The 22,858-nt window shown below is 45.2% G+C and overlaps 1 protein-coding gene across 2 annotated transcripts in view; it reads left to right on the top strand.

Moving 5' to 3' along the window:
* PCID2 (PCI domain containing 2) overlaps positions 1 to 22,858 on the top strand; it is a 49,406-nt gene that overhangs the window by 1,111 nt on the left and 25,437 nt on the right. For both annotated transcript variants that reach the window (XM_068268089.1, XM_068268090.1), the window contains exons 2-3: positions 15,640 to 15,696; positions 18,198 to 18,287. In XM_068268089.1, the coding sequence (XP_068124190.1) occupies positions 15,661 to 15,696; positions 18,198 to 18,287 (126 nt within the window). In that variant the 5' untranslated portion in view covers positions 15,640 to 15,660. The remainder of the gene's footprint in view (positions 1 to 15,639; positions 15,697 to 18,197; positions 18,288 to 22,858) is intronic.

Below are 22,858 nucleotides of genomic sequence, written 5' to 3'. Positions count from 1 at the left end.
TATACTGGGCACATATACCCCTGGCTACATATACTGGGCACATATACCCCTGGCTACATATACTGGGCACATATACCCCTGGCTACATATACTGGGCACATATACCCCTGGCTACATATACTGGGCACATATACCCCTGGCTACATATACTGGGGACATATACCCCTGGCTACATATACTGGGGACATATACCCCTGGCTACATATACTGGGCACATATACCCCTGGCTACATATACTTGGCACATATACCCCTGACTACATATACTGGGCACATATACCCCTGACTACATATACTGGGCACATATACCCCTGACTACATATACTGGGCACATATACCCCTGACTACATATACTGGGCACATATACCCCTGACTACATATACTGGGCACATATACCCCTGACTACATAGACTGGGCACATATACCCCTGGCTACATATACTGGGCACATATACCCCTGGCTACATAGACTGGGCACATATACCCCTGGCTACATATACAGGGCACATATACCCCTGGCTGCATATACTGGGCACATATACCCCTGGCTGCATATACTGGGCACATATACCCCTGGCTACATATACTGGGCACATATACCCCTGGCTACATATACTGGGCACATATACGCCTGCGTACATATAATGGGCACATATACCCCTGACTCCATAAACTGGGCACATATACCCCTGACTCCATAAACTGGGCACATATACCCCTGGCTACATATACTGGGCACATATACCCCTGACTACATATACTGGGCACATATACCACTGACTACATATACTGGGCACATATACCCCTGACTACATATACTGGGCACATATACCCCTGACTACATATACTGGGCACATATACCCCTGGCTACATAGACTGGGCACATATACCCCTGGCTACATATACAGGGCACATATACCCCTGGCTACATATACTGGGCACATATACCCCTGGCTACATATACTGGGCACATATGCCCCTGGCTACATATACTGGGCACATATACCTGTGCCTACATATACTGGGCACATATACCTCTGGCTACATATACTGGGCACATATACCCCTGACTCCATATACTGGGCACATATACCCCTGACTCCATATACTGGGCACATATACCCCTGGCTACATATACTGGGCACATATACCCCTGGCTACATATACTGGGCACATATACCCCTGGCTACATAGACTGGGCACATATACCCCTGGCTACATAGACTGGGCACATATACCCCTGGCTACATATACCTCTGGCTACATATACTGGGCACATATACTAGGGACATATACCCCTGACTACATATACTAGGGACATATACCCCTGACTACATATACTGGGCACATATACCCCTGACTACATATACTGGGCACATATACCCCTGACTACATATACTGGGCACATATACCCCTGACTACATATACTGGGCACATATACCCCTGACTACATATACTGGGCACATATACCCCTGACTACATATACTGGGCACATATACCCCTGACTACATATACTGGGCACATATACCCCTGGCTACATATACTGGGCACATATACCCCTGGCTACATATACTGGGCACATATACCCCTGGCTACATATACTGGGCACATATACCCCTGGCTACATATACTGGGCACATATACCCCTGGCTACATATACTGGGCACATATACCCCTGGCTACATATACTGGGCACATATACCCCTGGCTACATATACTGGGCACATATACCCCTGGCTACATATACTGGGCACATATACCCCTGGCTACATATACTGGGCACATATACCCCTGGCTACATATACTGGGCACATATACCCCTGACTACATATACTGGGCACATATACCCCTGGCTACATATACTGGGCACATATACCCCTGGCTACATATACTGGGCACATATACCCCTGGCTACATATACTGGGCACATATACCCCTGGCTACATATACTGGGCACATATACCCCTGGCTACATATACTGGGCACATATACCCCTGGCTACATATACTGGGCACATATACCCCTGGCTACATATACTGGGCACATATACCCCTGGCTACATATACTGGGGACATATACCCCTGCCTACATATACTGAGTACATATACTGGGCACATATACCCCTGACTCCATATACTGGGCACATATACCTCTGGCTACATATACTAGGGACATATACCCCTGCCTACATATCAGGGCTGTGGAGTCAGAGTCAGAGCAATTTTGGGTGCCTGGAGTCGGGAAAAAATGCACCGACTCCTAATAAATTTGTAACTGTAATTAAAATAGAAAATATGATAATGTTCTATTTCTCAGATAATAGTCATTAAAAATAATGTATATATACAGTATATATACAGTAATAGCTGTGTTCAATCCACAAAAATGAAATAAACCAATCAAAATTAGTTACTTGTGCTGCTTCAATAAAGCAGTCCCCGTATTTTTAAAGTCAGATATACATATCTGATTGTGACTGTACAGTATGTATGATGTGTACACAGGAATCTCTTAGGCCCCATTCACACTTGCGTTCTGTCACGCAAACGGACCGGATCCGCATCGGAGCCGGACCTGATACGCGTGGGAGCCATACGGCACCTATCCGCATGCGATGCGGATCCGGTCCGTTTGCATGTGTATTTCTTGCGGTGTGAACGCGGCTGCCATGCGGATCCGGGGAGAAAAAAAAAAAGTACCTAAACTTGTTGGGGTCTGCAGAAGGTGCACCTGTAGAATCAGGTCCTCCGCTGTAGGCCTCACCTCCACCTCCGACATACTGCCAAACAGCTCCAGCACGTAAGTCACTGCTGCTCCACTGCTGCCCATGTGTCCCCGTCCGAAATGGCCGCTAGAATCCGCATAGGAAGTGGGGTAGAACATCAGGTGTTTGCATCCTGTGTGTTCTGTGCTTTCCGTTCCCCATAGGTTTCCACATCCGCATGTTGCAGTCAGGATTAGTGTTGGGCGAACACCTAGATGTTCGGGTTCGCGAACGTTCGCCGAACATCGCCGCGATGTTCGGGTGTTCGCGCCGAACTCCGAACATAATGGAAGTCAATGGGGACCCGAACTTTCGTGCTTTGTAAAGCTTCCTTACATGCTACATACCCCAAATTTGCAGTGTATGTGCACCTTGGGAGTGGGTACAAGAGGAAAAAAAATATTTGAAAAAGAGCTTATAGTTTTTGAGAAAATTGATTGTAAAGTTTCAAAGGAAAAACTGTCTTTTAAATGTGGAAAATGGTCATGTTTCTTTGCACAGGTAGCATGCTTTTTGTCGCCATGCAGTCATAAATGTAATACAGAGAAGAGGTTCCAGGAAAAGGGACCGGTAACGCTAACCCAGCACCAGCAGCAGCACACGTGATGGAACAGGAGGAGGCGCAGGAGGAGAAGGCCATGCTTTTTGAGACGCAACCCAGGCCTTGCATGAGGACAAAAAGCGTGCGGATATAGCAATGCTTTTTGCCGCCATGCAGTCATAAATGTAATACAGATGAGAGGTTCAATAAACAGGGACCGGCAACGCTAACCCAGCAGCAGCACACGTGATGGAACAGGAGGAGGCGCAGGAGGAGAAGGCCACGCTTTTTGAGACGCAACCCAGGCCTTGCATGAGGACAAAAAGCGTGCGGATATAGCAATGCTTTTTGCCGCCATGCAGTCATAAATGTAATACAGATGAGAGGTTCAATAAACAGGGACCGGAAACGCTAACCCAGGCCAGCAGCAGCAGCAGCACACGTGATGGAACAGGAGGAGGTGCAGGAGGAGAAGGCCACGCTTTTTGAGACACAACATCCCAGGCCTTGCATGAGGACAAATAGTGTGCGGATATAGCAATGCTTTTTGCCGCCATGCAGTCATAAATGTAATACAGATGAGAGGTTCAATAAACAGGGACCGGCAACGCTAACCCAGCAGCAGCAGCACACGTGATGGAACAGGAGGAGGCGCAGGAGGAGAAGGCCACGCTTTTTGAGACGCAACCCAGGCCTTGCATGAGGACAAGAAGCGTGCGGATATAGCAATGCTTTTTGCCGCCATGCAGTCATAAATGTAATACAGATGAGAAGTTCAATAAACAGGGACCGGCAACGCTAACCCAGCAGCAGCAGCACACGTGATGGAACAGGAGGAGGCGCAGGAGGAGAAGGCCACGCTTTTTGAGACGCAACCCAGGCCTTGCATGAGGACAAAAAGCGTGCGGATATAGCAATGCTTTTTGCCGCCATGCAGTCATAAATGTAATACAGATGAGAGGTTCAATAAACAGGGACCGGCAACGCTAACCCAGCAGCAGCAGCACACGTGATGGAACAGGAGGAGACGCAGAAGGAGAAGGCCACGCTTTTTGAGACGCAACCCAGGCCTTGCATGAGGACAAAAAGCGTGCGGATATAGCAATGCTTTTTGCCGCCATGCAGTCATAAATGTAATACAGATGAGAGGTTCAATAAATAGGGACCGGCAACGCTAACCCAGCAGCAGCACACGTGATGGAACAGGAGGAGGCGCAGGAGGAGAAGGCCACGCTTTTTGAGACGCAACCCAGGCCTTGCATGAGGACAAGAAGCGTGCGGATATAGCAATGCTTTTTGCCGCCATGCAGTCATAAATGTAATACAGATGAGAAGTTCAATAAACAGGGACCGGCAACGCTAACCCAGCAGCAGCAGCACACATGATGGAACAGGAGGAGGCGCAGGAGGAGAAGGCCACGCTTTTTGAGACGCAACCCAGGCCTTGCATGAGGACAAATAGCGTGCGGATGTAGCAATGCTTTTTGCCGCCATGCAGTCATAAATGTAATACAGATGAGAGGTTCAATAAAGAGGGACCGGCAACGCTAACCCATCACAGATGGTCATTGTTCATGTTACTTGGTTGGGGTCCAGGAGTGTTGCATAGTCGTTTCCAATCCAGGATTGATTCATTTTAATTTGAGTCAGACGGTCTGCATTTTCTGTGGAGAGGCGGATACGCCGATCTGTGACGATGCCTCCGGCAGCACTGAAACAGCGTTCCGACATAACGCTGGCTGCCGGGCAAGCCAGCACCTCTATTGCGTACATTGCCAGTTCGTGCCAGGTGTCTAGCTTCGATACCCAATAGTTGAAGGGTGCAGATGGATTGTTCAACACAGCTACGCCATCTGACATGTAGTCCTTGACCATCTTCTCCAGGCGATCGGTGTTGGAGGTGGATCTGCACGCTTGCTGTTCTGTGGGCTGCTGCTGCATGGGTGTCAGAAAATGTTCCCACTCCAAGGACACTGCCGATACCATTCCCTTTTGGGCACTAGCTGCGGCTTGTGTTGTTTGTTGCCCTCCTGGTCGTCCTGGGTTTGCGGAAGTCAGTCTGTCGGCGTACAACTGGCTAGAGGAGGGGGAGGATGTCAATCTCCTCTCTAAAGTCTCCACAAGGGCCTGCTGGTATTCTTCCATTTTGACCTGTCTGACTCTTTCTTCAAGCAGTTTTGGAACATTGTGTTTGTACCGTGGATCCAGAAGGGTATAAACCCAGTAATTGGTGTTGTCCAGAATGCGCACAATGCGTGGGTCGCGTTCAATGCAGTCTAGCATGAATTGAGCCATGTGTGCCAGAGTCCTGCCAGAATCCTCATCATCCTCTTGTGAGCGTTGTGATAGTTGTTGTGATGCATCATAGTCGTCACCTTCTTCCTGGTCTGCTTTTGCTGACCATTCGCGCTGAATTGTGGAAGTCCAACGTGCACCGCTCTGGCCCCCGTCAGTGGTGGCAGGAAATTCCTGCTCCAACTCCAGCTGTTCCTCCTCCTCTTCTTCGTCATAGCTGCTGGGGCCAGCGTTTCCTGAGGCGGATGGCCTGATGTTGGTACCATCACGCTGATCGTTTTCTCCTTCAGATTCCCCCAGTTGCATCATGACAGCTGTTTCCTTGATTTTCAACATTGACCTATTCAGTAAACACAGCAGTGGTATGGTAATGCTGACTGAAGAGTTGTCACTGCTCACAAGCAACGTGGATTGCTCAAAAATTTGGAGGACTTGGCAGAGGTCCAACATGTTGGCCCAATCGGATCCACAGAAGCTTGGCAGCTGTCCGGATGCGCCTCGGTACTGCGCCGTCATGTACTGGACCACTGCACTCTTCTGCTCGCAAAAGCGGGCTAGCATGTGCAGCATAGAATTCCAGCGCGTAGGGACATCACACAGCAAGCAATGGTGGGGGAGATTGAAGCGCTCCTGCATCTTGGCGAGTGCCCCCGAAGCAGTACTGGAATTTCTACAATGTTTGGCCACTCGTCGCACCTTCAACAGAAGATCAGCCACGCCTGGGTATGTCCTCAGGAACCGTTGAACTACTAGGTTCATCACGTGCGCCAGGCAAGGGATGTGTGTCAGCTTAGCCAACCTTAAAGCGCGAATGAGATTACTCCCATTATCACACACAACCATGCCCGGTTTCAGGTCCAGCGGTGCCAGCCACAAATCCGTCTGTTCCTTTATTCCCCTCCAAATTTCCTCCCCTGTGTGCTGCTTATCCCCAAGGCAGATCAGCTTCAGCAACGCTTGCTGACGCATGCCAACAGCTGTGCTGCACTGCTTCCACGATCCTACTGCTGCTGGGTTAGCGTTTCCGGATGAGGTACAGCTTTGAGATGCGTTGGAGGAGAAGGAGTCAGAGAGGTAGGTGCTGCTGTTGTTATCCAGTGGGAGGGACGGTGGTGCAGCTGTTTGCGGCGTGGGCAACACCCGCGCCGTAGCAGGTGAGGAATCGCTGCCAGGCTCCACAAGGTTCACCCAGTGCGCGGTAAGGGAGATGTATCGACCCTGGCCGAACGCACTCGTCCAGATGTCAGTGGTGAGGTGAACCTTGCAGGCAACGGCATTCTTCAAGCTTCTGGTTATTTTGCTAACCACGTGCTTGTGCAACTCAGGCACTGCAGAGCGCGCAAAGTGGTAGCGGCTGGGAACCACGTAACATGGGATGGCCACTGACATCATGCCCTTGAAGCTGTTTGTCTCCACCACTCGATATGGCAGCATTTCGCAGGCCAGAAGCTTGGCTATGCTGGCTGTTACTGCCCTGGCCCGGGGGTCATTTGCTGGCAATTTCCTCTTGCGCTCAAACATCTCCGAGACAGACAACTGAACCGTAGGGCTGCACACTGAAGGGCTGTTGGTTGTTGTGTTTGATGAAAACTGGGAGACCTCAAGAGCACTACTCCGGAAAGTGACAGTGTCAGCGTCGTCTGATGTTTGTGAATGTTGTTAACCACGCAATGGCTGGGCTACTGCTGCTGCTGAGGCGGGTCTGGTGGTGAGTCTGGTGACCCCAAGGGAGGCAGTGTTGCTGGTACCCTGTCCTGCCGCGTTTGCCCACAGAGTGGGATGTTTGGATAGCATGTGGTGGCTCATGCTGGTGGTGGAGAGGTTGTTAATACTTTTCCCCCTGCTCAGGCGGGTCTTGCACACCTTGCAAATCGCCATAGTACCATCCTCAGTGCAGTCTTCAAAGAAAGCCCAGACTTTGGAGCACCTGCCTTGCTGGCGATTTCTGTTTGCGCCTCTTTTGCCTCTCACTTGAACTTCCACGCTTGTGGTGCCTGAAATTGCGCGCCGCCTACCTTGTGGCACAAGGCGAACTCGTGCAGCAGTGGGTTCTTCAACAGACTCATCTGTGCTGCTGCTACGACGGCGATGTTCTCGTTCACAAACAAAATCTGGGTCTATGTCCACATTGTCCATACCCTCCTCTTCCATCTCCTCAAACTCGTCATATGTCATTGTGGGGGGCCGCCGCCGTGGAGTAGAGCTCCCCAGAACAACCTCTGCGCAGCTCACTCCAACGTCGTCTTCCAGATCTTGTCGGCCGACCTCCTGCAATTGCAACCCCTCCTGCCCAACTTGCTCTGGGATTTGGGTTTCAAAGTCCTCGGACTCGCCTTGTATTTCAGTGCGCGGTGCATTTCCCACAGTTAATGGTTGTGAATCCGGGCACAACATTTCTGGCTGTTCCTCCATTGACCTTTGAAAGGTGGAAGTTTGTTGGGCTGGGAATAGCTCCTGCGAATACCCCATTGTGTCCTGAGGTAATTCATCGGACTGGTTATCTGGCAGTTGTGTGCGTGGTGTCGCTGCCGGTTGTGTCAGCTTTGTGCCCACTGACTCCTTGTAACTGGCTGAGGACTCGGACCTCGTGCGTGATGTGCTGGTGCTGCTTAACCCACTGCTGGACGCTTGAGAGGTCATCCAAGTAATTATCTGGTCCTGTTCTTTTGGATTTGTGAGGGTTGTTGTCCTGGACAACATGGGCGGTATTGAGTGGGTTTTCTTGGGTGCTCCCCTGTGGCCTGTACGTGAACCGTCAGGGGAAACACCTCTTCCCTTGCCCCTCCCTCTTTCACCGGATTTCTTCCTCATTTCACTTATCCTTAAAGTACACGCTGACTGGCAGCAGTACAGTGGCAGTACAGAAATGCTATACAGTGGTGGGTGAGCGGTGTACCACTATTCCCAGCAGCGACACAGAGCACAATGCTATACAGTGGTGGGTGAGCGGTGTACCACTATTCCCAGCAGCGACACAGAGCACAATGCTATACAGTGGCGGGTGAGCGGTGTACTACTGTTCCCAGCAGACACAGAGTGGCAGTAAACACAATGCTATATAGTGTGGCTGAGCGAGCGGTGTACTACTGTTCCCAGCAGACACAGAGTGGCAGTAAACACAATGCTATATAGTGTGGCTGAGCGAGGTACACAGAGTGGCAGTAAACACAATGCTATATAGTGTGGCTGAGCGAGTGGTGTACTACTGTTCCCAGCAGACACAGAGTGGCAGTAAACACAATAATGCTATATAGTGCTGGGTGAGCGGTGTACACAGAGTGGCAGTAAACACAATGCTATATAGTGTGGCTGAGCGAGCGGTGTACTACTGTTCCCAGCAGACACAGAGTGGCAGTAAACACAATGCTATATATAGTGCTGGGTGAGCGGTGTACACAGAGTGGCAGTAAACACAATGCTATATAGTGTGGCTGAGCGAGCGGTGTACTACTGTTCCCAGCAGACACAGAGTGGCAGTAAACAATGCTATATAGTGTGGCTGAGCGAGGTACACAGAGTGGCAGTAAACACAATGCTATATAGTGTGGCTGAGCGAGCGGTGTACTACTGTTCCCAGCAGACACAAAGTGGCAGTAAACACAATGCTATATAGTGTGGCTGAGCGAGGTACACAGAGTGGCAGTAAACACAATGCTATATAGTGTGGCTGAGCGAGCGGTGTACTACTGTTCCCAGCAGCGACACACAATGACTGGGGGGACCCTGGCTAGCATGGCTGGAGCGCGAACTACCCTGCCTGCCTACCCAAAGCTAAACCCACAGACAAATGGCGGAGATATGACGTGGTTCGGGTATTTATTTACCCGAACCACGTGACAGTTCGGCCAATCAGAGCGCGTTCGGGTCCGAACCATGTGACCCGTTCGGCCAATCACAGCGCTAGCCGAACGTTCGGGGAACGTTTGGCCATGCGCTCTTAGTTCGGCCATGTGGCCGAACGGTTTGGCCGAACACCATCAGGTGTTCGGCCGAACTCGAACATCACCCGAACAGGGTGATGTTCTGCAGAACCCGAACAGTGGCGAACACTGTTCGCCCAACACTAGTCAGGATCCGTTCCGGGTGCATGGGCCGGATGAGCCGGACCCAAAAAATAGCGCATGTTGGAAAAGCCTCCGGAGTCCGGATCCGGTCCAGCTCCGTACTGTCCGGAACGGATACGTGTGAACGTCCGCATAGCCTTTGCATTGCTATGCGGAACGTACGTTCCATTTGTACAGTATACGGTCCGGATCCAGCCCGGCGAATCCGGACAGGAAACGCTAATGTGAACCGGGCCTAATATATACGAAATAACATCTATGCTGTAAGTATAAAGCCTGATGTGTAGCCGTGTCACTAATAGAGATGGTCAATGAGGTGGAAATAATTCTGCATTGATGCTGGTTTATGCAAATGTATGCACTCTCTTTGCTCATGAAATCAAATAAATTGATATGGTAGCAATTTGGTTTGGTGACTATGAATTAAAGGGTACCTGAGGCGAATTAAAAGAAAAACTTTATACATACCTGGGGCTTCCTCCAGCTCCCTTCGCCACCTGGATCTTCTGCTATGAGTCCAGGTAATTCAGCCAGTCAGAGCAGTCTGGCTATGCGCCGCTTCCACAGCCAGGAGCGTTCTGCACCTGCACAATAGTGCTGCGCAAGTGTAGTATGCTCCTGGCGGCGGAGTGTGTGCATGCGCACTACACCAGACTGGCTCAAGTACCTGGACTCATAGCAGAAGATCCAGGTGGCGGAGGAGGACAGCGAGGGACTGATTAGCCTGAAGGGGGCTGGAGGAAGCCCCAGGTATGTATAAAACTTTAATTTCATCTGTCTCAGGTTTACTTTGTTACACAGTAGTACTATACTCTACATATGCTCTCCCCACAGAGCTGCAGGGAATCCACTGAGAATGTTGTGCACATCGAACAGAGGGGTTGTCTATCACCCATAAAGCTTGTTCAGATTGTGCATGAAAAATGTGTAATAGAGGAAGAATCTCCTCATTCCCCTGCAGAGGACCTGCACCTCATTCTTATATGTATCCACAGTTACATTGCCTAGGGCCTGATAGATGTTCTTTGTTCCGGTCTGTACCTTTTACAAGTACTCTTACCAAGGACTAGTTTTAGTCTAAAGGGAATACATATAGTAGTCTACATATCCTTCTCATTTCAGTTGTCTTGTAAAATTCCTAAGCGCTGGCAGTTAAGAGACGAATTTCACGGTACATACTGTTAATCAACAAAATTGTAATATGCAAATTAGAGGAGTCTGAGTCGAGGAGTCGGAGTCGGTGGAATCCTAAACGTCGGAGTCGGTGGATTTTTGGACCAACTCCACAGCCCTGCTACATATACTGTGGACATATACCCCTGGCTACGTATACTGGGCACATATACCCCTGGCTACATATACTGGGCACATATACCCCTGGCTACATATACTGGGGACATATACCCCTGGCTACATATACTGGGGACATATACCCCTGGCTACATATACTGGGGACATATACCCCTGCCTACATATACTGGGCACATATACCCCTGGCTACATATACAGGGCACATATACCCCTGACTTCATATACAGGGCACATATACCCATGACTACATATACTGGGCACATATAGCCCTGACTACATATACTGGGCACATATACCCCTGACTACATATACTGGGCACATATACCCCTGACTACATATACTGGGCACATATACCCCTGACTACATATACTGGGCACATATACCCCTGACTACATATACTGGGCACATATACCCCTGACTACATATACTGGGCACATATACCCCTGACTACATATACTGGGCACATATACCCCTGACTACATATACTGGGCACATATACCCCTGCCTACATATACTGGGGACATATACCTCTGGCTACATATACTGGGCACATATACCCCTGACTATATATACTGGGCACATATACCCCCCTAACTACATATACTTGGCACATATACCCCTGACTCCATATACTTGGCACATATAACCCTGACTACATAAACTGGTCACATATACTTCTGACTACATATACTGGGCACATATACTTCTGACTACATATACTGGGCACATGTACTTCTGACTACATATACTGGGCACATATACTTCTGACTACATATACTGGGCACATATACTTCTGACTACATATACTGGGCACATATACTTCTGACTACATATACTGGGCACATATACTTCTGACTACATATACTGGGCACATATACTTCTGACTACATATACTGGGCACATATACTTCTGGCTACATATACTGGGGACATATACCCCTGCCTACATATACTGGGCACATATATCTCCAGGGACATATATCTTTAGCTTAACCATTAGCTTACCTGTTTTTAGTTGAAGATGGGCGCTTATTAACTGAGCATGTAGAGTTTTAAGACTGGCACCAAGACATTACAGCCAGGGGAAAAAAACTCAACCCATCTATTTGAAGGTACATTATTTTTTTGGCTCTGGACTAGGAAATGTACTTCTTAAAGGGACACTGAAGTGAAAAAAATATATATGATATAATGAATTGGTTGTGTACTATAAATAATTACTAGAAGATTAGCAGCAAAGAAAATATTCTCATATTTTTATTTTCAGGTATATAGTGTTTTTTCTAACATTGCATCATTCTCTAATATGTGCAGATTAACAACACTCAGCATTCAAAATGATTCTTTCAGATCAGTCTGTGAACTAATGACCTCTCCTCTGGCAGAGAAAAAGTAAACAGTTAAGGAACAGTTGAGATAATAAAAGTCAGATAACAGCCCTCTCCAGACTTTGAAAGTCGTAGAGATTAATGGCTTTTTTGTATAGAGATAATAACTGGAGTTTCTTAACTCTTCCTGTACTGGAAACAATTAGACTGATGTATCTGATCTTAATGTTTTATTTAGGGGTGGGACGACGAATCCTGCGAATCCACGAATCCCTCGAATATTAGGAAACATTCGAGATTCATGGATTCGAATCCCGACGCCATTTTCCACTACACGAATCCGCCGAATCCCGACGCTGCATCGCCGCGCATCCGCTGCTCGCACTCGTCCTCCTCCGACCGCCCCCCCCGCGCCTCCTCCGTCCGCCCTTCATACTGTAACAACTCACCTATCCATAGCGGAACGCAGAGCGGCAGACCTCTCGCTGACTTCCTGGTTTCCCCTAGTGACCGGCTCTTACAATGACGTCATCAGTAAGAGCCGGTCCGGCCACTAGAGGGAACAGGGAAGTAACGAAGAGGTCTGCCGCTCTGCGGGAAAGGTAAGTAGATTCTTATGCAGGGGTGAGCGGAGGAGGCACGGGGGACGGAAGGGGCCGTGGAGGGGTTGGCGGTAAGCGGAGGAGGCACGGGGGGGGGGTTCTACCTACTGGACACTATCCTTACCTACCTACCTACAGGCCGCTATACCTACCTACCTACAGGCCGCTATACCTACCTACAGGCCCCTATACCTACCTAAAGGCCCCCTATACCTACCTAAAGGCCCCCTATACGTACCTACCTACCTACAGGCCACTATACCTACCTACAGGCCTCAATACCTACCTACCCACCTACCTACAGGCCCCCTATACGTACCTACCTACCTAAAGGCACCTATACCTACCTACCTAACACTATACCTACCTACCTACAGGCAACTATCCTTACCTACCTACCTTCAGGCCGCTATACCTACCTACAGGCCGCTATACCCACCTACCTACAGGCCCCTATACCTACCTAAAGGCCCCCTATACCTACCTAAAGGCCCCTATACCTACCTAAAGCCCCCCTATACGTACCTACCTACCTACCTAAAGGCCTCTATACCTACCTAAAGGCCCCTATACCTACCTACCTACCTACCTACAGGCCACTATACCTACCTACAGGCCTCAATACCTACCTACCTACCCACCTACCTAAAGGCCCCCTATACGTACCTACCTACCTAAAGGCACCTATACCTGCCTACCTACATACCTACCTATACTTAAGGCCCTATACCCTGCTACCTATACTGAAGGTCCCTTTACCTGCCTACCTAAAGGCCCCTATACCTACCTACATACCTACCTATAATTAAGGCCCTATACCCTGCTACCTATACTGAAGGTCCCTTTACCTACCTACCTACCTACCTATACTGAAGGCACATGTACCTTACTACCTATACTGAAGGCCCCTATACCTAGCTACCTACCTATACTGAAGGCACATATACCCTGCTACCTATACTGAAGGCACATATACCCTGCTACCTATACTGAAGGCACCTATACCTAGTTACCTACCAATACTGAAAGCACATGTACTGTGCTACCTATACTGAAGGCCCCTATACCTTGCTACCGATACTGAAGGCACATGTACCTTGCTACCGATACTGAAGGCCTCTATACCCTGCTACCTACCTATACTGAAGGCACATATACCCTGCTCCCTATACTGAAGGCCCATATACCCTGCTCCCTATACTGAAGGCCCATATACCCTGCTCCCTATACTGAAGGCCCATATACCCTGCTACCTATACTGCAGGCCCCTATACCTTGCTACCTATACTGAAAGCTACCAATATTGAAGGCACCCATACCTAGCTAGCTATACTGAAGGCACCTTTACCTCGCTACCTATGCCTGGGTACCTATACTGCGGGCAACTATACCACGGATCACACAATTCTTATGTGCAGGATTCGTTAGATTCGGGATTCGAAAGGTTCGAGATATTCGAGAACCTTTTCAGATTCGAATTCGAAAAAATTGTGGATTCGTCCCATCCCTAGTTTTATTTCTTAGCTGTACTACACATACAAATCATAATATCATAATTTTTTTTCGCTTCAGTGTCTCTTTAAAGAAGTGAAAAATAAAATGGAATAGAAGGGGCAAAATAACGTTTGAAAATGAACTCCCATCTTTAAAAAAAATGTGTTAAAATCCTAGGACCAATAAAAAAAAAAAGGGTTTCTATTTAACTTCACAATTGCTGCCACAGATAATCAGCAATCTGCCATGTTACCATGACTGTTTCAGGTAACAAAGTTTTTCTACACTGCCTGCACATTTTTTGTTCAAATGGACACAGAAGTGCCTTTCTAGTCACTGTACTGATTGGGTGACTTCCAATCGCATATAAACAGACTTGTAGGACAAAATGTTTACAAACTCTAGATGGAGGTTAGAACAAGGATAACAATTTTTATGTTGTGATGGTATTGAGGGACTTTAATTGGTATGTCTTTTTATAGCCCAGAATAAGGATTGCATAAACTCTGTTTCTGAGTTATTTTCTGAACTCTGAATTCATGTTCTCTCTAGGTCAGTCTGAATCCCAGGCATGTAAAAAAAAAAAAGGGTCTTATCTATTTGTCATTAATACCTCACCACACTTGAGTGTTTATTCACCCAGTAGGCAATGTGCTGTCCCTGATGCCGCCTCTGCAGTAACAACTAAAGTAACAAATGTGATATAATGCTTGCAGAATTCCTTGTAATGCGTATGGCTGAGTTGTGGGATCCCTTTTACACCAATAGAAATTGAATTTCACTTAAAGTAGGCACTGTAGTGACATATAGTAGAATGTAGTAAATTATTTAGGATATCCAATTTTATGTTAATTATCCTGGTTCCAGCATCCTTTCAGCACCACTTCCTATACCTGTATATTGGGATGTAGCCCTACCATCCCAGTGATGACACTCATAGCCTAGGCCGTTAGGCTATGCGGAATTCTCCTCCCAGGGCATTGTGAGAGACCAGGTATTTTTTTCTACTCGCCTTGGAACAGTTGAATATACAAACATTTGTCAGAGCTGTACCTGACGAGCTGTCCACCCATTATAAAAGTGAGGGAAATTTTTTTTTTTTTTTTTTTTTTAGTATAGTCCCCTTTTAAGCTAGATAGCGCAAATTGTTTAATTACTAAGGAACCTTACATGTATAGCTTAGTTTTGTTCTGATTCGCTTTTATGCTGTTATTACACTTTCTTCCTGTTTTATTTTTCCTAGAAGGACCTCTAATTAGAAGAAATGGCACACATTACCATCAATCAATATTTACAACAGGTATCCTAGTTTGTTTATCATTTTGTCAATTGTGTTTTTTCTGAAACAAATCTAATGTATGACTAAATAATGATTTCATTACATTATTTCATTAGAGAAGTCTTGTCCAACCAGTTTGCTTAGGGAATATCATTCACTGATGGGAGTCAGGGGAGATAACTTTATTTCAACCCATGGCCACCATGTGCAAATGACCCACTGCCCTTCTTTTGAAACCAACAGACTTTCAGAGTTTGTTTCTAATAAAAATTAATCTTCACTCTGATGTCATCCTGTGTCAAGTGTGTGAAATGCTGCAGCAATAATACGGGAGCCTGACTGACTACAGCCCACAGGAAATTGTGTGACCACTGGGGTATTGTAGTAGGCTAATGCTGGATACACACGGTGCGTTCCCGCACTCGATGCGCCGCTCGATTCGCGTCGACTCGATTATTTCCGACATGTCCAATTCGTGTTTCGATGGATCGTTAGGTCGATTTTGCATACTTTACATGTAAATCGACCTAACAATCATCGAAATGCGCTTGGAAATGCTCGGAAATAATGGAGTCGATTCGAATCGAGCGGCGCATTGAGTGCGGGAACGCACCGTATGTATCCAGCATTGGTGCTGTTGAATGCCAAATGGTGAGAATTTGTCTCAAGGAGCCAAAGTGGTTGTGCCACTGTTGTGGGAGACAGTGTTCAGACCGTGTTTTGGAAGATCAAGTTACCACAATGTTGCAAGAGTCTAAGTATCTGGGTTGTAGAATATTTTATAATATACAAAAGACAAATCAAACATGCCAGATTGAGGAATGGGGACAACACAATTTATGCTGGTTGTATCTAGTTGCTAAGCAACAGCACTACCTGAAGATGGTATCCATCTTTCGTTAAGTAATTTTTTTTTTTTTTACATAAACCACATTTCAACCGTGACTGTAGCTCTTTAAAGGACCTCTGTCACGAAAATCTTAAAATTTTAAATGCATGTAAACACGTACAAATAAGAAGTATGTTTCTTCCTGAGTAAAATATGCCATAAATTACTTTTCTCCTATGTTGCAGGCATTTACAGTAAGTAGTAGAAATCTGACATTACCAACAGATTTTGGACTAGCCCATCAATTCGAAGGGGGCTCTCAGGGTGTTCTTTATTTTCAAAAGCACTTAGTGAATGGCAGTTGCTCCGTCCAACTGCCATAAAAGTGTGCAGCGAGCAGGGAGGCTGGCCAGCATCTCTGTATAAATCTTTTTCAGAGAATGTCTTTATAAAGGATAAAGGCCATGCTGAGAATCCCCTATGGAGAGATGGACTAGCCCAAAATCTGTCGGTAATGTCAGATTTCTAATACTGTAAGTGACCACAACATAGTAGAAAGGTAATTTATGGCTCATTTTACTCTGGAAGAAAGGAACTTCTTATTTGTATGTGTTTTTACATTTTAAGATTTTCGTGACAATTCCTCTTTAAAGTATAGCTGGTATTATAGTTACATATGTAGTAGTGATGTAAGCACTAGCCAACAGTTGCAGTAAAGGAATTTTCTTCTTTATTTGAAAATTCACATATTTTGAATAGCATCACTAACAAAAGCCAACATGTTTCAGATTTAACAGTCCTTAAACTTGGCATAATAATAACACATATTTGGTTCACCAGATAAGTCCTGCAATTTCCAGCCGCTTCATACATATGCAGGCTTATTTTTGCATCTACTTGTAATTTTTGGCTGTTGTGCAACCTTGGTGACTTAATGATGGGCACCTCACTATGGAAGTTTGCTATTTCCAGTTCCATCCTCAGAGCCCAGAATAAATGTAATTCAGCTTGGAAAAATATATTTATTTTTCCTGCCACTGCTACTTATATCAACTTGAGGTTCTATATGACTTGTTGTAAATACCATAAATACATATTGGATCTACTTTGATGGTTTCTTAGCTCCAGACAAAAGAACCATGCACTGAGTATTGGATATACTGTAAACATGGCAGGCTTTGGAAGTGATACATGGGTCAATATGCAAAAGTCTCATAGAAAGATGCTCCCTTCAGGGAATTTCTTAGTCATTTTTTTTTTTGCAGCAATAGTGTGATAACTCACTTATGGAAAATGTCACCATTAATTTTACGTTAGTTAGAACCCCAAAGTTTTTTTTCCCTGTTTTTGATCTGAAAATGATTTTGTCATGGAGATTAAGGCCGTTTTAAAATGAACATTTCACTTTTGTATCTTGAAAGAAGAGTCGGCGATAACCAAGTAGCTTTCTCAGAAGTGACAGAACACCCAGAAATGTGAACATGTAGATAGGGTGGAAGAAAATCGGGTTTAGATTGAATTAGACAGTCTCGGAAGATTATCTCCACACTGGGCTTGAGAAAACAGGCTTGGTTCTTTACAGAAGAAGTCATTGAAATGTGTCATGTTGTATAGGATTGTATTGTGTTTATACTATACAAAATTGTGTATTAATTGGAGAAAGCTATCAATGACACTTTGTTTATTAATATAGGTGGCAGAGGCTATTGAAATGAAAAATGGGTTAAGTTATGCAGACCTAGTTTCCTTTAGACATCCACACATTGCAAATCCACGATTACAGGTAAGGAAATGGCCTTTTACACCTACTGCACACTGTTCATGAAATAACAAATCATGTAATTGTTTTGTAGGGTTTTTTTTTTTGGGGGGGGGGGGTGTGTTTTTTTTTACACACCACAAAGTTTATTATGTTTTATTCTTGTTGGACATTCATTCATCCTTCTGCTACAGAGAAAACTGATGTTTATTCAGAATACTATTCTTAGTGGTTAATTTTTAACCACTTAACTCCATGGGCTGTTTTACCCCTCCCGCCAAGCACTCATTCATTTGTATATTGTAATGGAATGCACTCAAACCAATGAAAAGGGGATGTGCAAAGGCTGGTTCGGTAACACCCTAAATATGCTATATTATGTTTTTTAAAGGGTAACAGACAAAGCACTGTGACATTTCGGAATAGCCGTTCTTTTCTCCCAGGAATGTTGTTGCAGACCAAAAAGCCAACATTTCCGGACTTGCACCTCCCTTCATCAGGGCATAATGGGTCTATCTAACAATATCACCAGGGCAAAAGTACGTGCAACTAGGCATAGTAGCACTAGGCAACTTGCTAGTAAGCGATGCGTACTCTCAGGCAGGTGCCGCGAACAACAAATACTGCAGTCAGTAAACAACCACTCTAGATAAACTGACACCATGTTTTGATGTGCTAGTGATGCGCACACACTAGTGACTGCTACTTAATTACACAGATGTGTCCAACTACCCTAGCCAAGGACCTTCACCAAGGTTCCATGAAAAGTGACACTAGTCCTAAAATATTACAAATGCAAATGGTCAGAGGACCAGTGCCGAAGAGGCGCATGTACAAGTGCCACAGAACCCATAAATGACCTGGCCATAGCTCTCATAAAGACAGCTATTTATACATGTGGTCCATCTCTGTCTCGTCCAATCAAAATCCTGTAATTATTTTTAACCAATAGTATGCTACCACATCTCTAGACGGACGTGATGGGAAACTGCATGTTTCAGCAGTATATCCTCCCACCCACAACAAAAATATAAGATTCGGACAGAATGAGTGCCATTACCTCCCTCTGGAGTGATTTCAGCAACCAATGAGGAGCCAGGAGATAGGACACACCCTCAACACTGCGGCTTCCGGACTCAGCCAGAGCGGGGATGTCTGTATGATGTGCGGCATTGGCCATAGTGCGCCCGCCCCAACCAGGTTGGACCCGATAGGAGGCTGGGTGGCCATATGATGACTGGGTGTAGCCACACCTCGAGTCTCTTTGTCCCATACACCTAAATGATCTATAGCTTTATTATCCAGCAAAAATTAGGCTTTTTTTTTTTTTTTTTTTTTTTTTTTTTTTTTTAGTAATTACTATATTTTCTATGCATTTTAAAGGGTAAGATAAGGTAAAAAAAAAACCCTGAAAAAATTCACTATTTCTACATATTAAGCCACAATAGTTTTAAAATAATGCTATTGTAGATAAAAAAAAAACACATTTTATTTGCCTATTCGTCCTGGTTATCACAACATAAAACTATTAAGTTTGTCTGAAGTAGCTGCTATACACCACCTCTGCTGAGAATCTTGGGTGTGCAGCAGCCCCTGACCCTCCCCGATGTATCTGTGAGAGATCCAGCCTGCCGGATCATTTCAGCCGAATGCTGCCTTAGGCTACGTTTCCACTGTAGGGTGACATTTTCGTTGCAAAAAAATTGTATAAGATTTTTCTGATTGGTGTAAATTGTTATGTGTTTTTATGCACATTTTCGTACGAGAAAACTCGCATTAGTTAAAAATAACAATCTGCTGGTAACAGCTTAGTCATGACTGCTGACAACTTCCTGTAACCATGGATCTAATGCGTAAATTTGCATTACCTATACAAAGCATTGTATGCGAACCGTACGCTATGTCCGAAAGAATGATACATGACCTCAGATTTTTTTCACGTGTACGAACACTTATGAAAATTCGCATTGAATGGAAACAGCCCTGTTCAGTACCATTAGTTGCAAATTCAATGCAAATTTTCTGAGAAAAAAAATCTGACACAAAACGCACAAGTGAAAACCAGGCTTTACACTTTTTCTTTCTCCTTACCCCTCTCAGCCAATATTTTACCGCTTATTGTCCTTCCGCGGCCTTACATAGTAACATAACTTAATGCTAGCCTGCAGGCTAGGGACGCATGTGCACAGCATCAATGGGCAGTATGTTATTGCATATGTGTACCTAGCTTTAGGGTGATGTTGTACTTTAGCCCTATTCCAGGCACCATCTGAGCTATGATGGAAGGTAATGTTAACCCATTCGCGTTCCGTCGTTTTCACGTGAGAAATGTTCACCTCTCATTCATTAGCCTATAACTTTATCACTACTTATCACAATGCACTGATCTATATCTTGTTTTTTCCGCCACCAATTAGGCTTTCTTTGGGGGTTACATTTTGCTAAGAGCCTCTTTACTGTAAATGCATTTTAACAGGAAGAATAAGAAAAAAATGGAAAAATTCATTATTTCTCAGTTTTCAGCCATTATAGTTTTAAAATAATACATGCCTCCATAATTAAAACTCACGTATTGTATTTGCCCATATGTCCCGGTTGTTACACCGTTAAAATTATGTCCCTATCACAATATATGGCGACAATATTTTATTTGGAAATAAAGGTGCATTTTTTCCATTTTGCATCTATCACTATTTACAAGTTTAAAATAAAAAAAATATAGAAATATTTCATCTTTACATTGATATTTAAAAAGTTTAGACCCTTAGGTAAATATTTACATGTTTTTTTTTTTTTTTATTGTAATGTTTTTTTTTTTTATATAGTAAACATTTTTTTTGGGTAGTTTTGGGAGGGTGGGAGGTAAACAATAGATTTATAATGTAAATGTGTGAAAAAAAAGAGATATCAGCAGCACCGCTACAGTGAAAAAGTTAGCTCTTTTATTAGTGCAGTAAAATTATGTGGCAAAGATAGAGCTGCCTCCAGCTCTATCTTTGCCACATGATTTTACTGCACTAATAAAAGAGCTAACTTTTTCACTGTAGCGGTGCTGCTGATATCTCTTTTTTTTGCTATTTTTGAACTTGATGAGCAACAAGTTCTGATCAGCAATAGCACGCTTGTCTCCATTGAGAGTGCTGGGTCAAACCACTTGTTTGCGTAATGTAAATGTGTGTTAAATTTTTTTTTATTTTTTTTTTCAGGTGTAGTATTACTTTTTGGCCACAAGATGGCCATGAGTTTGTTTACATGACGTCAATCTAAGCGTAGCACGCGCTTAGAGTGACGCATCGGGAAGGAGACAGCCAGAAAAAGCACAGCTTCCGAGAGAAGCTGTCGCTTTTTCAGCGGGGGAGAGGAATCGGTGATCGGGCACCATAGCCCGATACATTGATTCCTTGCCTACCGAATCCGCGGCCGGGAGTGCGCGTGCACGCGCACGATCGGCCGCGGGAGCGCGCGGTAGCGCGCATGGTTCCTGGACGTAGAACAAAGCTTCTTGACAAATTTTGTATTTTCTTTTACTGTTCATAGCCGTGCTTAGCCTAAATAAGTACCCCAACTACTGGCACTGAATTCCGATGTATGCCACAGAACACCTGTACCAAGAGCTGGGTGCTTGTTACAGGAGCAGAACCTGAGAACTCTGCAAGATTATTCTACAAATAGACTCCCCCTTTTAAGAAACTGAAATTTGTATTATTTCTTTTAAAGCATCATTTTAGAAGGGTTGTGGATTAAAGTAAATTGGAACTAGTTTTTTTACATTTTTTTTTATTTCCAATAGCTAATCATTTACCTATTTCTTTCTAGTGCTGCTCAGTCCCCTTATCGTGTAAATTGCTGCAGCCTGGCACCCAAAATCTCATTTATACATATTTGACCAGTTCGGTCGAATATAATGCTGTTGGGAGGAGGCAGAGCTTGTTTCCACTGCTCTGTCTCTCCTCCGTCATGCCTGGCCATCACCTCCCCTTTCCCCGCCCCTCTGAGCCGCCCTCCCGATGATGCGCAGCTCCCTGGTCTCACTGACAGAGCGCGCATAGTGATGCTGCACAACACAGGCAGTGCTAACGGCTGAGGAGAAGATGCATAGTTCTACTCGGGGAAAAAGTTATGAGTAGAACTATGCAACATTTCATGGCCGCATGCTGCTTCTCACGCGACTTTACCAGCACTAGTAAAAAGGAAGAGGCTGCTGACCCGGAAGAGAAAGGCAAAGGTCAGCAGCCATCTTGGATAACACGGGCATTGGTGCTGGGTGAAATAAACAGATCCAGGGACAGGGGAGTAACGAAAATACAGTAAGGTGAATGCAATCTTCATTTTGAACACGCCCATTATTTTTAGTTATTTTTTAAATGTGATCCCCTTTGGCTTTAAAATGAAAAAGTATTATGTCAGTTTTTTTTATTGAACATTTTTTATTTATTTATTTTTTAATACATATATTTGCGGCGTATAAGCCTACATTTTCAGCACAAAAATTGTGCTGAAAAGTTACAGGAGCAGGTTTTATTAATAGCACAGGAGCATAAGGATCTTGCACTAGTGATCCTGCTCTTGGCCTGTTGCTCCCTCCTGTGTCCGTG

The sequence above is a fragment of the Hyperolius riggenbachi genome, chromosome 2 (assembly GCF_040937935.1).
Source record: "Hyperolius riggenbachi isolate aHypRig1 chromosome 2, aHypRig1.pri, whole genome shotgun sequence".
In the NCBI taxonomy this organism is placed as follows: domain Eukaryota; kingdom Metazoa; phylum Chordata; class Amphibia; order Anura; family Hyperoliidae; genus Hyperolius; species Hyperolius riggenbachi.
Note: the sequence above shows the minus strand (reverse complement) of the source record. Positions and strands in the feature narration are given on the sequence as shown.